General features: G+C 47.6%; 1 protein-coding gene and 1 long non-coding RNA gene across 3 annotated transcripts in view; one reads left to right on the top strand and one right to left on the bottom strand.

Moving 5' to 3' along the window:
• LOC142873406 (uncharacterized) overlaps window positions 1-7,364 on the bottom strand; it is a 63,550-nt gene extending 56,186 nt beyond the window's left edge. For both annotated transcript variants that reach the window (XR_012921468.1, XR_012921469.1), the window contains exon 1: window positions 7,275-7,364. This is a non-coding gene — a long non-coding RNA (uncharacterized LOC142873406). The remainder of the gene's footprint in view (window positions 1-7,274) is intronic.
• Window positions 4,287-9,096, top strand: BHLHE41 (basic helix-loop-helix family member e41). Its single transcript, XM_012739537.3, has 5 exons — window positions 4,287-4,713; window positions 4,852-4,915; window positions 5,241-5,348; window positions 5,674-5,785; window positions 6,250-9,096. The coding sequence occupies exons 1-5, from the start codon at window positions 4,652-4,654 to the stop codon at window positions 7,359-7,361; spliced, it is 1,458 nt and encodes a 485-aa protein (XP_012594991.2). The 5' UTR covers window positions 4,287-4,651; the 3' UTR covers window positions 7,362-9,096.
• Window positions 9,097-15,793: the final 6,697 nt, after the last annotated feature.

Genomic DNA, 15,793 nt, shown 5'->3' on the forward strand with positions numbered 1-15,793 from the left:
CAAAGAAAAGCAATGGAAGCAGCTTCCCCCTCACCTATTAAAAGGAGAAAGATAGACATCTTTAATTGAAAGCAAGGCATCACAAAATTCTTTAATTATAAAGCTCAAAGAGGCTTTGAGCTCATCTTGCATCTTCTTGGCCTTCAGCAGGATGGCATTAAGCCTTCCTAAAAAGATAAGACTCAACCTATTTTTAAACATATCCAAAGAGGGCATTCCAGTTTCTGTTCCTTTGTTAGACAGGGGGAATTTTTTTCCCTTTCTAACCTCACCACAGGCGAACTTTTCCTATTACTAACCTAAAGCCTTTGCATTAGAGTTTGGCTTGGTTTGCTCAGCGGAGCGGGTGAACAGCCAGTCACGGTCGGCCTTTTCTAAACTGTACTTCCATCTGTCCATCTGTATGAAATTGTAACACTTAATTAGGATATTTGGATTTAAATCAATAAATTTGGAAATAGATGCCAATGGAATAACTCACTGACAAGGCAAAAGACTGTCTCCCTTCTTTTTGTCATAGCTATTTTTTTTTCTCTGCCATCAGCTCCAATGCTAACACCTCTCCCTTCCCCATCACTCTTGCAAAATTCCCCACCTACGTTCACACGCACAAGTACAAATAGAAAACACTCCTGAAGCATCTAGTTCAGCGGTCCCCAACTTTTTGGTACCAGGGACTGGTTTCATGGAAGACAATATTTTCATGGTCGGGCGTGGAGGGGTGGTTTTGGAATGATTCAAGTGCATTACCTTCATTGTGCAGTCAGACCTCTCTGCTAATGATGATCTGTATTTGCAGCTGCTCCCCATTGCTAGCATCACCACCTCAGATCATCAGGTATTAGATTCCCATAATAAGGCGTGCACAACTTAAGTCCTCAGCACACACGGTTTACAGAGGGTTCATGCTCTTAGGAGACTCTAATGTATCAGCTGATCTGAGAGGAGGCTGAGCTTAAGCAGTGATGCGGCAATGTGGAGCAGCTGTAAATACAGATGAAGCTTTGCTTGCTTGCCCAGCGCTCACCACCTGCTGTGTGGCTCATTCCTAACAGGCCATGGACCGGTATTGGGGTATTGGTCAGTGGCTGGGGGTGGGGAACCACAGATCCAGCTAACATTTAGACCTTACTCCTCACTATTCACATCAAGGGGTAATAGTTAAGGGCACAGATTCTGGAGCCCACTTTCTGGGCTTAAATCCTGGCTCTAGGATGTTGGGCATATTTTGTAATTTCACTAAGCATTTTCTAACCTACAGAATGGAGACAATAATAGTATCTACCTTATAGGGTTGTGGAAAGAATGAATGAGTTAATGCATAAAAAGCCCTTAGAATGAGGTCTGGTACTCTAATCCTAAGTGCTGTACAGTTGTTAGCTATATCCTCCTTGCAGCAAAGGGATATTCAGAGGCATCGAACTATGTCCAATGTTCCAAAAGGTAAGTCTGAGAAAGAAAAGGAGTAGGATTCAAGTTCAAGGGAAGTGAATTAGCAAAAAGAGTCACAAAGATGAGAGATTAAAGGGAAAAAAAGCAGAAAGTAAAAGGAGATAGAACAAAAACTATAGTGAAAGGGCAAAACCAGACATTTAACAGGGAAAAGCTAGACAAGGGAGAAAAATAAGGGAAAAGAAGATAAAGAAGAAAAGAAAAAGGGAAACAAGAGTAAAAAGTTGGCATGAAAAGACAGAAGAGGAAAAGAAGAACCAAAGATATTAAAGGAGATCAAAAGTTGTCAAAGACCCCATTTACAGCTTGAGCTGGGTATGGAAAGGAGTGGAAGAGAAAACAAAAATATTGGATATAGAAGTAGGGAAGCTTGGTGCTGAAGGGATGGGGGAGAGAAGGAGCTCAAAGTGATAGAAAGGGCTTTCTTTGTCATTTGCAGCCATAGCCCTCTATCTCTTTAAATTACGGGAAGGGAAGTTTGCATGCTCACTTAACACACCCTGGTCTTCTAGGCTCACTGTCCCTGTTCCTTCTATTTTAACTTGCTTTAGTGTCTGCCCCAGACTGAGTCCCTAAGGTTTGCCCTGGTGGGATGTCAATCTTGTGTTTTTCCTCTGCTGACAAGGCCAATATGCGGTGATACAGTCTTTATTTCATTTTCACTAAATAGTCAACATTTTCAAGTGAAATTTAGCTCTGGAGCAAATATTTATATGCCCTTCCTATTCCAAACATTCAGAAACCTATAAGGGGAACTGTCATATTAATTTTTTAAATCATTCACCTAATGGCATCTCCTCTCCCCATTTTGGTTAATTGAGAACAAGAGGAAAAAACTATACTATATTGCAGGATATGTCGATTGTAGGGTTCCAAGTTGCTCTCCCTACCAAAAGGAATTAATTACCTAACCACTTGGAAACTGGAGAGAGAATGGATTGAGGTTTAAAATAAAATCAGCATTAAAAAAAATACTTTTAAAGTATTATCTGATTAAATTGCCTGTTAGGTGCAAAATACGTTCCCCTATTTGAGGAAGTCAGGAGAGCTTAAAGGGCCCTCTAAACAGACGCACTGAACGGACGGCAGCGTCTCCCCAGGCCGGGGTGATCCTGGGCCGCCGCCGCCCGAGTCACGAAGCCAGACGCGGTGCGCGTCTCCGCCCAGGACTCGGGAGACTGCAGCAGCGCGAGCGGCGGCCGCGGCCCGGGTTGCTCCTGGAGGCGGGGAGGAGACGCGGCTCCCGCAGCCACGTGACCTCCTCCCAGCCGCCGCTTCCCGCGACCCAGATCCGTCCCCGGAACCCGTGCCTGGCGGGGCGGGCCGGGGGACACGTAGCGAGCGCCCCAGTCCCTGCTGCGCCCTGGTGCGTGTACATTCGGCTTCCTTCTCCCCTGGGCTCACGCGCCACTGGCAATAGTCAATGTTTCGGAGATCACCCGGGGAGAATGCAAATATTACTCTCGGGGCAGGAAAAACCTTGGCTTTATAGCTGTATGGATGTCAAGATTAATATCTATCCCCTCCATCCCTCCCCCGGCAGACTCGAGTAGCGGCAACATCGGGCCGGAGACCTGGGAGTCCCTCGGGACATGCTTCCCCCCCTGGCCTCCAAGGCCCCTTGCCGCCTGCTGCGCAGGGCGCCGTGGGTAGCGCGCATCTCCGGGCACCTCCCGGGAACTCTCACTGGCAGTGAGTCACGCTCCGGGGCGGCTCTGGGAAAAGGCAGCCCGGCTCGTGCTGGTCTGTGCTTCCCCGCGCCGAGCGCCGCGGCTGCAGGGCGAGCGCGCGCGCGCACGGGTTCCCCGCGCAGTGATGTGGCAGCAGCGGCAGGTCGGATCACGTTGCTGGCCCTGTGCTGGTACCCGTTTGAGACAGGATTAAGGAGGGAGGCTTTGGAGGTGCCAGCGGTAGTAAACGTGGGCTCTGCACACTCAGGGCGTCTCTTATCACACGGGGGGAGAGGGAGGGGGGACCGGGAAAGCACGTAGCGTCACCGGAGGCGCAGAGGGGCGGCGGAGTTTAGCGGGCGGGTGACAAATGCTGCATTGCTTTTCTGCGGTAGCCCCCCTCTCGTGCCATCCCCTTCTGCCCCCCCCCCCCCGAGACACACACACACACATACACACACACACACACACACACACCCAGGTCGCTCCCGCCGCGTTCCTCTGGGAGCACACGAGGCCCCAAACGTCGTCATCTGCTGCTGTGATTAGTGGCACCGCAATTCCGGCTGCTGCGGGGAAGTTTAGGTGGCCCAGGGACACCGCGTCGCTTAAAGACACTTGGATTGCGACATTGTAACCCAGTGACTACATTTTCATTTATTTGAAATCCTTCAGGGAGAGGATTTCAAGTTGCTCTTTTTCGGGGCAACCTCCAGCCAGCGCCAAAGGGTCCCCCTCACCACCCCCACCCCCGGGCCACCGAGCGGCGAGCAAACAAGTCTCCAAAATTTCCTTTGGGACTGAAGTTTGCCCACCGCGAATTCTCTTTCTCTTTCCTTTCTCTGGTCCAAACCAACAGCACAATCGGTGGAAACCAAAAAGCCACGTTCACATTCCTGCACCGTAATGACGGACTAACGGAGGGAGTCGCATTTCCGAGCCAAGGAAGCCCAGGCTGCCCCGCACCCCCAAACCCCAGCCTCCAGCCCCCAGCCCCTAGCCTCCAGCCCCCTCGCCCTGCTGACTGTATCGCCTTTGGGAAGATGAATAGCTTGGCCCAAGTTGTTTTTCCTTTCCGGTGGCCCTGATCAGGTGTCCCCGCCCCCTCCCGCCGGTCGCCTTTCCTCGCCGCCTTCTCCAGACGCCCCCTCCCGGCCCGGTCCCTCCTCCCCCGCCCCCCTCCGGGCTGGACCGCGGATGGTACGTTCCGCACGTGAGCTGGGTGCTGGTCTGGCCGGCGACGCGCGTGCCCTGTGGCCAAACACTGCCTGGAGTGAGAGCAAACTACCAGCGCAGTGGGGCCGGCGCGAGTGTGCGTGTGTGCGCGCGTGTGTGTGAGCGAGCGAGCGAGCGCGGTGGAGCAGGGGGGGACAACTGCTTCACACTTTCAACACTGCACTGAAGAGGGAGAGCGAGAGAGAGAGACTGGAGACGCACAGATCCCCCCAAGATCTCCCAAGCCTACCGTCCCACAGATTATAGAACAGAGCCCCAAAAATCGAAACAGAGGAGACGGACAGCGGTTGAACATGGACGAAGGAATTCCTCATTTGCAAGAGAGACAGTTACTGGAACATAGAGATTTTATAGGGTAAGGTGCACGCACCCTTGCGAATTTCTGTCTGGGCTTCGGTTTGATTTTTTTCTTCTCCAGAAAGTGGTGTGGAGCGGGCGAGGGCAGAGCCCCCCCTCCCCGAATGGGTGCCTGATGCTGATTTCTGTTTTGCAGACTGGATTATTCCTCTTTGTATATGTGTAAACCCAAAAGGAGCATGAAACGAGACGACAGCAAGGTAAGTGTAAGTTTCCGATGTTCCTCATAACCTGCCTGGATAGTTAATTAGGGCCATTGATTTCACAGTCGAGCTCTGCCGGCAAATATATTCCAACCCCTGAGCTTCCCCAACTGTGAATTTTAAGTGGCTTGCAGGATACTCTCAGGGGGATATTAAACATCATACCTGAATTTAAATTGCATTGCAGAGCAGTCCAGAGGAAAGAGGTTTCTTGGGTGTAGTTTATTCACACAGTATGTTTTATTTGGGGGTGGGGGGTTATATCCAGTAAGTGAATGTTTAGCTTATTGTTTTCTCTCTTTCACGACTCTCATATATTAAGGATACCTACAAATTACCGCACAGATTAATAGAAAAGAAAAGAAGAGACCGAATTAATGAATGCATTGCTCAGCTGAAAGATTTACTGCCTGAACATCTGAAATTGACAGTAAGATGCATATTTTCATTCTTTGCTGCTCTCCAAGGGCGTGTTAATAGCTTGGTACGACTCCCAGAAATATAAGAATAAATGTAAATATTAGATGCCTGACTTATAACTTGTGCTATAGTATACAGAGTTTCCCAGAAACTCAGAGTAGGTGCTCCCAACTGAAGGCACGACATCATTTATAACCTGCCTTGTGAGAAGCTCAAGAAGTATAGTACTTCTTTCAAAGTGTTTGCTTAAGTTGCAGTGTTGAATGGAGAGCCAACCAAGCCCAGTGTGTGTTTTTAAGTAACCAAGTGGCCCCCTCTCTTTTGCACCACTGCAGACTCTGGGGCATCTGGAGAAAGCTGTTGTCTTGGAATTAACTTTGAAACACTTAAAAGCTTTAACCGCCTTAACCGAGCAGCAGCATCAGAAGATAATTGCTTTACAGAATGGTAAGTCAGTTCTGGGAGGCCAACCTACCCTGACGAAGCGGGGCCGCCCACAGAGGAGCAGTGTTAGGACTCCCTCACCCCACCCCCACCTCCCTCTGTGGGCTCACGGGCTCCCTCTCATTTGCTAAATTGCTCGTACTTTCCCTTCATTGGTAAGTGCCCATTTTCCGAAGCATCCTAGAGGCTTTGAGCAGAGCTGGGGGAATCAGATTTTTAAAGTGGCGGTTGCACCCTCTCTCCACTTGGGTTTTCAGCTGGGAGGAGAGCGCCCCCCTACCCGCTATCCGCCCCCGCCACCCCGCTTCTCTCGGCAACCGGTGGATTATATCACTCGAATACTGAGGGGAAAACCTAGATCACTTTAGTCAGTGCATGGCCCACGTGATAAGCAGATGTTTAACGCCGGTATTTCTCTTCTTGCCTCCGCTCCTCTGCCCCCTACCCCCACCCCTTCCTCGTCCTAGGGGAGCGATCTCTGAAATCGCCCATTCAGTCTGACTTGGATGCGTTCCACTCGGGATTTCAAACATGCGCCAAAGAAGTCTTGCAATACCTCTCCCGGTTTGAGAGCTGGACACCCAGGGAGCCGCGGTGCGTCCAGCTGATCAACCACTTGCACGCCGTGGCCACCCAGTTCTTGCCCACCCCGCAGCTGTTGACTCAACAGGTCCCTCTGAGCAAAGGCGCGGGCGCCGCCTCGGCCGCCGCCCCCGCGGGGTCGGCCGCCGCGCCCTGCCTGGAGCGCGCGGGGCAGAAGCTGGAGCCCCTGGCGCACTGCGTGCCGGTCATCCAGCGGACTCAGCCCAGCGCCGAGCTCGCCGCCGAGAACGACACGGACACCGACAGCGGCTACGGCGGCGAGGCCGAGGCCCGGCCGGACCGCGGGAAGAGCAAAGGCGCGGGGGCGAGCCGCGTCACCATCAAGCAGGAGCCGCCCGGGGAGGACTCGCCGGCGCCCAAGAGGATGCGGCTGGATTCCCGCGGCGGCGGCGGCGGCGGCGGCCCGGGGGGCGGCGCGGCGGCGGCGGCGGCCGCGCTCCTGGGGCCAGACCCGGCCGCGGCCGCCGCGCTGCTGAGACCCGACGCCGCCCTGCTCAGCTCGCTGGTGGCGTTCGGCGGCGGCGGGGGCGCGCCCTTCGCGCAGCCCGCGGCCGCCGCGGCCCCCTTCTGCCTGCCCTTCTACTTCCTCTCGCCCTCGGCCGCCGCCGCCTACGTGCAGCCCTTCCTGGACAAGAGCGGCCTGGAGAAGTATCTGTACCCGGCGGCCGCCGCCGCCCCGTTCCCGCTGCTGTACCCCGGCATCCCCGCCCCGGCCGCCGCCGCCGCCGCCGCCGCGGCCGCCGCCGCCGCCGCCGCCTTCCCCTGCCTGTCCTCCGTGTTGTCGCCCCCTCCCGAGAAAGCCGCGGGCGCCGCCGCCGCGACCCTCCTGCCGCACGAGGTGGCGCCCCCTGCGGCGCTGCACGCCCCGCACCCGCACGGCCGCACCCACCTGCCCTTCGCCGGCCCCCGCGAGCCGGGGAACCCGGAGAGCTCCGCTCAGGAAGACCCCTCGCAGCCGGGAAAGGAAGGCCCCTGAGTCCTCGCGCCCCTTTCTTCGAAAGGACGGAGGTTCCCGCTGAATAACGAACGGAAACACCCTGAACGTTCTTAAGGGAGGAAGTGTACTAGATGCACGACAGGCATAAAAAAACAAAACAAAAAAAAAAAAAAACCCCAGGTGTTTTGTGTACATTTGGAGTTCCTGTTTTTGCTCTTCCCTCACCGCCCCACCCTGCACACACTAACGTCCCTTTCTTTCCCCTACCGGCTGTAAAAGATACTCTGCGATAGATAGCTATTGGTTCTTTATTCTTTAAAGAATCCTCAGAATAAGTTCTGCCTCCTTTTAGGCCATGTTACTTTTTACAATGTGGGACCTGTTTCTAGAGAAGGTGGGAGAGGTCTGCTCTGTGGGCGAGCTCATGGAAACCAGGGTAGGAGAAAGGGGGAGACACCTTTGCCTGGAGTCGACATGGGACGGCAGGTAGTTGTGACGCAGAGCTGCTTCTCGAAGCTGCCCTGCCTGTTTTGGGAGGCTTCCCGCAGACAGATTGAGGATCTTTTAGAATTAAATTTACTCTTCAGTATTTTATAAGGTTCAGCTTTTTGAAAGGCGTCTATTTTTCAGAGCAAAAGTGAGGATGCAGTTTGCTCACATTGCAATCTATTCTGGAGTGGTTTAAATGGTATCTCTTAGTAACTTGCACTTGCCTACAGAGACATGGAGTTGGGCCACCGTCAGAACTAAGTCAGGGAAGGAGATGGACGAGGAAGGCCAGAGTCATTGTTAGTACGTTTGCTAGCACTTTATTGAGAAATTGGCCATGAATCAATGGACTCATCTTAATTTCTTCTTAGTCCATATATGTGTATATATATACATATATCTCTCAAGTGCATCTTATTCCCACGCTCATTAATCCATCACGTTCCTAAAGTTTTGTAATCTTACTGTTTAAAAAAAAAGTGCACTGAATTTAAAACAAGTCCAAACTGATTTATCCTATATTCTGTTAAATGACAAAAGTGGATGAAAGCAGTAAACTGGTCAGTTTTGATTGGAAATGCTGTATAGATGTGGATGAAGCCCTGTGAGGCCTTCCTATCTCCAAGTCTATGTATTTTTCTGGAGACCAAACCAGATACCAGATAATCACAAAGAAAGCTTTTTTAATAAGGCTTAAACCAAGACCTTGTCTAGATATTTTTAGTTTGTTGCCAAGGTAGCACTGTGAGAAATCTCACTTGAATGTTATGTAAGGGGTGAGACACAACAGTCTGACTATGAGTGAGGAAAATATCTGGGTCTTTTAGTCAGTTTGGTGCATTTGCTGCTGCTGTCGCTACTGTTTGCCTCAAACGCTGTGTTTAAACAACGTTAAACTCTTAGCCTACAAGGTGGCTCTTATGTACATAGTTGTTAATACATCCAATTAATGATGTCTGACATGCTATTTTTGTAGGGAGAAAAATATGTGCTAATGATATTTTGAGTTAAAATACCTTTTGGGGAGGATTTGCTGAAAAGTTGCACTTTTGTTACAATGCTTATTGCTTGGTACAAGCTTATGCTGTCTTAAATTATTAAAAATAAATAAATACTGTCTGCAAGAAACCAGCTGGTTTAGAAAAGTTTAGTATTTGAAGACAAACTAGAAATTATCTTTATATTCTAGTATTTTCAGCACTCCATAAATTCTATTACCTAAATATTGCCACACTATTTTGTGATTTAAAAATTCTTACTAAGGAATAAAAACTTTAATATTTGATATGAGATTGTCTAGTAATTAAAAAGACATAATGAATGCTCAGTTGGTTTTAAGATACTGATGACTATGGGGATGAAAGTCGCTAAGGCTCTCAGATATACAGCTTTTTTTGTCATTGGCTTGATATCACATGTTTCCAATCTCTTGCAAGCCTCCAGGCTCTGGCTATGTCTACTTGCTTGTTCCCAATGTATCTTAATGAAAAGTGCAAAAGAAAAGCCTACCAATCACTTGCGTGGTTTGTTTATGTTAGACCCAATTTGCTAGTGTTTTTTATGATTGATGAGTTCTTCATTTTTCGTCTATGACATCAGATAGCCTCTCGATATGATCTGGTGTTTCTCCTTCACTAGATCCTGTATGAATATACTACCACATTCGGGGGGCTTACTTTCTGAGAGTATTTTGGCTACTTAATTTTTATAAAAGTAACTGTCGTGGGACTTTATCATGGAATTCAAAGATCAGAAATAATTTCTATAGACTTTTGTCACATTTATAATCAGATCTGTGATTTCATACAAACTGAGTGACAGATTGTCAAGTTTTAGTGTCAGCAGTGTTCTTCACAAACCCCTTCATTTTTGGAAGGTGTTTTAAATGATATTCAAAATGTATAAGATGTAGAAAAAGTGCTCCCTCTGCTGACTTTATGACAACTGAACTGCAAGTCATAGAATGCAGAGCCAGAAAGAACCTTAGCTCATCTAGTCCTCTGCATTCTGTAATAGGAGGAAAATGAAGCCCAGAGATAGTAAGTATCTTTCCAAAGCCACACAGCTACCTAGAGCCAGCACTAACTCTAGTGGCCAGGCCCTAGTGTATCCCACAGTCAGTGAACTACTTTCCACTGCCGCATCTTGGACTATGTAAGCTGACATGTAAACTGAATTCGATTGGGCAGCACTCAAGCTCCATAAATAAACCCACAGGAACAAAGAAAATAAACATTAGAAAACTATGTAGGATTTTTGAGCATTGTAAATTTAATGAACTTTAGGAAAATAGTCTGTCCATCTAAATCAGACTGATGGGAAAAACAGCATTTTAAATATTTCAAGCTACATTTTAATACCATTATTACATTAATATTAGTTTCATAACCAAAGAAATATTAAAAGTAATTCAGAGGATAATAAAATGTTTTCACATTTGTATAATTTTGATATAATGCCATAAAAAACTTTAGCACTGGGCCAGATTTTATAGGTCATTTAGTCCAGATGTCTATATAGTAACATGATAATAATTTGATAAAGTTAGAATAGAAATGCACATTGCATCTGCAAAATGTTATGTTGGTCACTGATTTATTTTAATGAATTATAAAGATTGGAGTCATTATAATTCACTAAGGAGGCTTCTATACCTGCAGTGGTGAAATTTCAGCTAAAATGCTTTGAGTATATGTGATTTTCCAACTTAAATGTGAATTTTGAGTCAATAATGTTTTTGTGAGTATAGCATTATACTGATTAATTTTACATACATATATTTCTCAGCAAACTTTATATAGAATTGATAAATGGCCTTTTCCCCCTAAAGAGTTAAACTGAAGCACATTTTCAAGGCACTAGAAACTATAATAGCTATATAAAATTTGACTTGAGTTTTTTAGTTCCTATTATTGTGAAACTGCTTTTCATTTAGTTCTCTAATACTGACCATATAGGCTGTGATTTTGGTTATTGCCTGCTACCCGAGATTTGTTCATATATTATGTAAAAGGAGCCTCAGCCTGCTTCTATCTATGTCACAGGTCAATTCTTAACCTCTCCATGGGAGGTTATGGCCAGTGGGGACCCTGGGAAGACAGGGCTGAGCAAATAGACTAAGGCCTTTTGCTTTACTAAACAGAGCTCTCATGAATGACTTGAGACCATTATAATGCCAAAAGCTGGCTGTACTATTGTTATAATGGTATTTTACTTCAGATAGCCACCTGGTATTTTTAATTAAACAAAATGTCTTAACCTATTGGACCCTTAGGTCTATATATTTAGGCCTACCTATGCTCTCACTGTGTTATTTTAGATTAGTTCAAAGTGGATTTATAGGGCATGCTAAAGTCCAATAGAAGTTCCAGTTTTTCATAGAAGAATTTAAGTAGGGGATTGACATAGAAAATTATCACATAGTTTCTGTGATTAACATGGGATTTATACTAAAAAACATGTGCAGCATGTACTTTAAAAATACACTATTCTAGGAGTTGATCATTGTCTTAAAATTCAGTTTCTTATACTTTTGAGCTATTCTATATTGGAAATTCCAAACAAATATACAACAGTTACAACTTTTTAAAAAGTGATCTTTTAAAATTCTAAATTCACTGATGCGTAGTTTGGCCTCAGGGAATATGTGCCCATGAAACAATGACTCAGAAAACCAAAGCTTCTAGGTTCAAGTGCCAATGCTTTTTAAAACAATTTTGGTGTATTACACATATCCCCTAAAATATCTTTTACGTATATTTAAAAAAATCCTGTACATATTTAACCTTTCTCTATAATTCAGGGTCATCATGATAAACACCACGTTTGCACTATGCATGTCATCTGGGAGTATTTGCACCTGCATCAAATTCTTTTTGAGTTCTTCTCTCTGCTTTTTATAGGGTTTTCAGTCTCTTTACTCACAGCCAGGCTGTCAGCTGTCACTTCTTGATATGTCTTTAGTGCTTCCTCCAACTCTTACCTAATTTGCTACCTCTGACTTACTGTGGGCTGGGAAACCATTTAAACAAAACCACACCCATTTGAAATGTGTCTAAAATTAGAGTAAATAGGCTCTGACAAAGGACCTGAGCGGCTTTTTTATAAGTAAATTGTGTGAATTAGTAGACTCTGACTTGTTTTTCCCTCCAAGCTTTTTTCCTTTGCTTCCTTTAACTTCCAGATTCTCAGGGATGGTCCTCATCAGATTACTTACGCAAAAGCTTTCAAATACTTTATATATTTCTCCAACATTTCATCTCATAAAAATAAAAGCAGCTTGCTAATAGTTTCATGCCACAGCTAACAACAAAATAAACAAATCTCCATGTCAGAAATAAATTATTTGATTGGATGAACATTTCTCTTAGGTTGCTAAGAATAGGGGACCAAGGGCCACTTGTAAAAACTGATTTAGTATTTTGATCTAAGAATGACCCTGGACTCTGTTTCTGGTGTGTAACCTCCTCTGCTTCTGGGTTTTGGACATCTTGGGTGGCAAGTCCAGCAAAAGCATTCTGAGGAACTGGTAGGGCGGGGTGTGTAGCCCGGATGCTGCCTCTGAATTTAGACACACCCATGGGAGAACATACAGAGGTTTCAGACTTCTCATTGATTGCAGCACACTGCTTTAGGAGCCTATAGATTCAATAAATAGTGGGTACTAGATTTAGACATTTGTTCTGCTCCTGCTGTCTGGGAAGTGCTGTGGGAAGTGCCAGAGAATCAAAGATTAATCTCTGAAGATCTCTAAGTCTAGTGGAGGTGACAGACCCATACTAAAATAAATTGCATTGCATCATAGTAAATGCTATGCAGGGATGGATAAAATGCTGGGGTGGAGGTGGGGATTCCTAACTTCATCTAGGTAAGAAGGCCTCGAGAAGTAGCTGGGTTTTGCAATGAATGGGAGACTGAATGCATGTGGACATATCTAAGCAGAAGGCTCTGGCAGAGCCTGGTCCTATGCTAAGCTGCAGGACAGTTTAACTGGTTATATTTGACTTGAGGTCTGGGCAAGGATTTCCTAACTTTGCAGTCTCTTTAGAACTTGACTGCTATGGTCTCATCAGCATCTGCTGAGGATTTGAACCATGGCCTGGGACCAGGGAGTCATCATGTTTCCTGCTGCAAAAGGTGGTATGATAGCATTCACAACGTGATAGTGTCTTATGCAGTAGAGGAAAAAATAGCACTACCTCATGAGCAGCTCTGTCAAATGTCCTTCCTCTATCTGTTTTACTAATGAAACTAATGGTGACCTTTTTCCCCTCCAGTAATGGGGAGGTGGAGAGAGAGAGAGAGAGAGAGAGAGAGAGAGAGAGAGAGAGAGAGAGAGAGAGAGAGAGAGAGAGAGAGAGAGAGAGAGAGACTAAGCGCTAAAGCCCTAGAGGGAAACATGGCATGCTAAGGCCTGATTTTCAAAAACCTCTGGGAGGAAGCTGAGGCAAGGAACTAGTCCAAGGTCACATAGACAGGTACAGGGAACCAGGATAGGCATCAGATTTTTGGTTCTTAGTCTACCTCTCTTCATCCTATTACAACATAGTTTTAGTAATGAGAAAGGGACCGGCTGAGGTTTTCTCATGGAATGAGTACAGCTAGTCCATGTGAGATCCTAAGGGGCAGAGTATAGTTAGTTGTTGGTGGAGAAGAAAGTGACCACGGTAACAGACTGAAGAAATTATGGAATACAGCCTGCAATAATTATGAGATGAAATTCTGAAGAAAGAATTTTCAGAGTCTGCTACAAAGGATCATACTATTCTGCAGTCTACTAACTTTGGAGACACCCAGAAATGTGCCTTTTCTGCTTTGGAAGTCTTCACATTACCTCCTGAGTTTTCTACCCGTGCCTCCACCCTTCTGTACCTGTGTGTTTCTGTGTGCTCTAGAGGTTCTCCAGGAAAGAAGGGACCTAGGACCAAAACAGCCTATGAAACTGGCCAGAGGCAACTTCTAGAACTGAGGAAGCAGGAAAGAGGGCCATGTGCTACAGTTTTTACACGGGGTATTTTTAGGGCGCTGTGAACTTTAGCTAAGGTTTCAATTTTGGAGCCTTTTCCATTATAGCTCCAAAGAGTATTATGTGTTGCACAACACAGGTATTGAGTATTTACCAGATAGGTCTGTAATAAATTTTGCTTCCATGCGCAGCTTTGCAGCTTCTTCGCTGTGATTCAAAAATTAGCTTTAACAGGGGCCTTCAGCCTGGACCCAACTCCTGGAGTCCTCAGTTACTTAAAGCAACCAGATAAACCCCTGCAATAAGACATTATAAAGACACCGAATTCTTTCTATGATACCTTAAGCAGAATATATATATATGTGTATATATATATATATATATATGTATATGATCTTGAACAAAGCTTATCTGCCTAGCTGTAGCGTGGCTGTATAAACTGCATGTGACCAAACAGAAAAAGAAACCTGACATGCCCACACCCCTGCAGGTCTCTGCAAGACACACAGTGGGTGCGATGATGGATCGATTTCTGGAGCTGTGTCTGAACCGCACTCGTTTTAACCCACCCTAGCTCCTTAAGTCGCGGTTGGAGCGCTGCTCCGCGTGGGGGGGACGAAAGGAGGGAGGAATAATGTCATCAGCCTTGAGATCTGCAAGGAGCTCTAGGATTGGAAAGAGAGAAGCATTCTTAGGTTGCCTAGCGATAAAGCTGCCGATGATATCATCCCCCGGAGGAGCCCGGCCTCTCCCCACCCTCCGCCCTTCCCCGCCCCGCTTCCCTTCCTCCCTTCCCCGCTCGCGTCTCCCACGCCCGGGTTCAAAGTACAGCCGCGCGGGGTGAGGGAGCCGCAGCCGGACGCGGCGCCGTCACGTGCGCCCGCACATGCCGGGGCGCACGCTGAGCGGCACGTGAGAGGGGGCGGGGCGGCGCCTGCCCGCGGCCCTCCGCGCGTGCGCACTGCGGCGGCGCGCCCGCCGCTCCCTCCCCAGACGCTGGCTGCCGGGGAGCAGGCAGGGCCCGCCCTCGCGACAGCTGCGCCACACCCTTCCCCGCCGCGTCTCAGCTCGGCGGGCCTGCCCTGGGTAGTCATCTCTCCCGAATTAAAGTTGGCTCCTGACTCGGGACTCCTCGAGCCGTTCTGACACAGCAGTTTCCGAGCGGCCCTGTTTGGGCGCGGGTGACGGGAAGGTCGACAGCCGCCTCGGAAGGGCCTCGGGGCGGGAACTTCAAGCCCGGGCTGGCCGCGGCCGGGCGGGACCCCGGCGGGCCTCGTGCCCGGCCCGGGACTTGCGGGGGAAGCCCCGGGCGGTGGGTGGGGGCGGGGAGGCCGCGCCGGGCCAGAGCTCCTGGCGCAGGAGCTGTCGCGCTACCGGCAGATGCAGGCGCGTTGCGTCTTCTCATGGGTCTCACGTGGAGTTCTGCAAATTGAATTTCCACTACTTAAGCACTAGGGGATTTGTTTAATTGTGGTAAAATATATTGGGACTTTCCGTTCAAGGTGTGAAGTGAAAGAAGCGATTTTTATGGCACCTAATGGATTTTGCGTGGTGCAGTGAAATGAAGGGAACTGACGTAGCCAGAGGCTGAGGGATGGATTTTTCTTAAAGCTGCATTTTAGAAAGTTATTTACGAACCCTTTCTGTTAGGAGAAATGATCCAGCCTCAACAGTTTCTCGCTTGTTAAAGTGACCCCGTTGATTTTGTAACGCTTCCCAAAACATGCATATGTATAAATGGGCTAAAATGCGTCGTTGGGAGGAATTTGGAGTTTCGTAATAATGCGTTTTAGCTAATCGAATATACCCAGAGGTGTTGCTAAAGTAGGGACGCGTCACTTGCCCCTTGCAAATGTGGTTTTGGTCATGTGATGGAAAAAGATCTCAGGCGTTGACAGTAATATCTGGACGGGTCAGGTGCCAGTATTTGCAAAGACATCACAGAATGGCTGTAAATTCTCCAGTCTAAAGGGCACACAGCTAGTGCCACCCTGGAGACAGACTACTTGCTATAAGC

This window comes from Microcebus murinus, chromosome 10 (genome assembly GCF_040939455.1).
Source record: "Microcebus murinus isolate Inina chromosome 10, M.murinus_Inina_mat1.0, whole genome shotgun sequence".
Lineage (NCBI taxonomy): Eukaryota > Metazoa > Chordata > Mammalia > Primates > Cheirogaleidae > Microcebus > Microcebus murinus.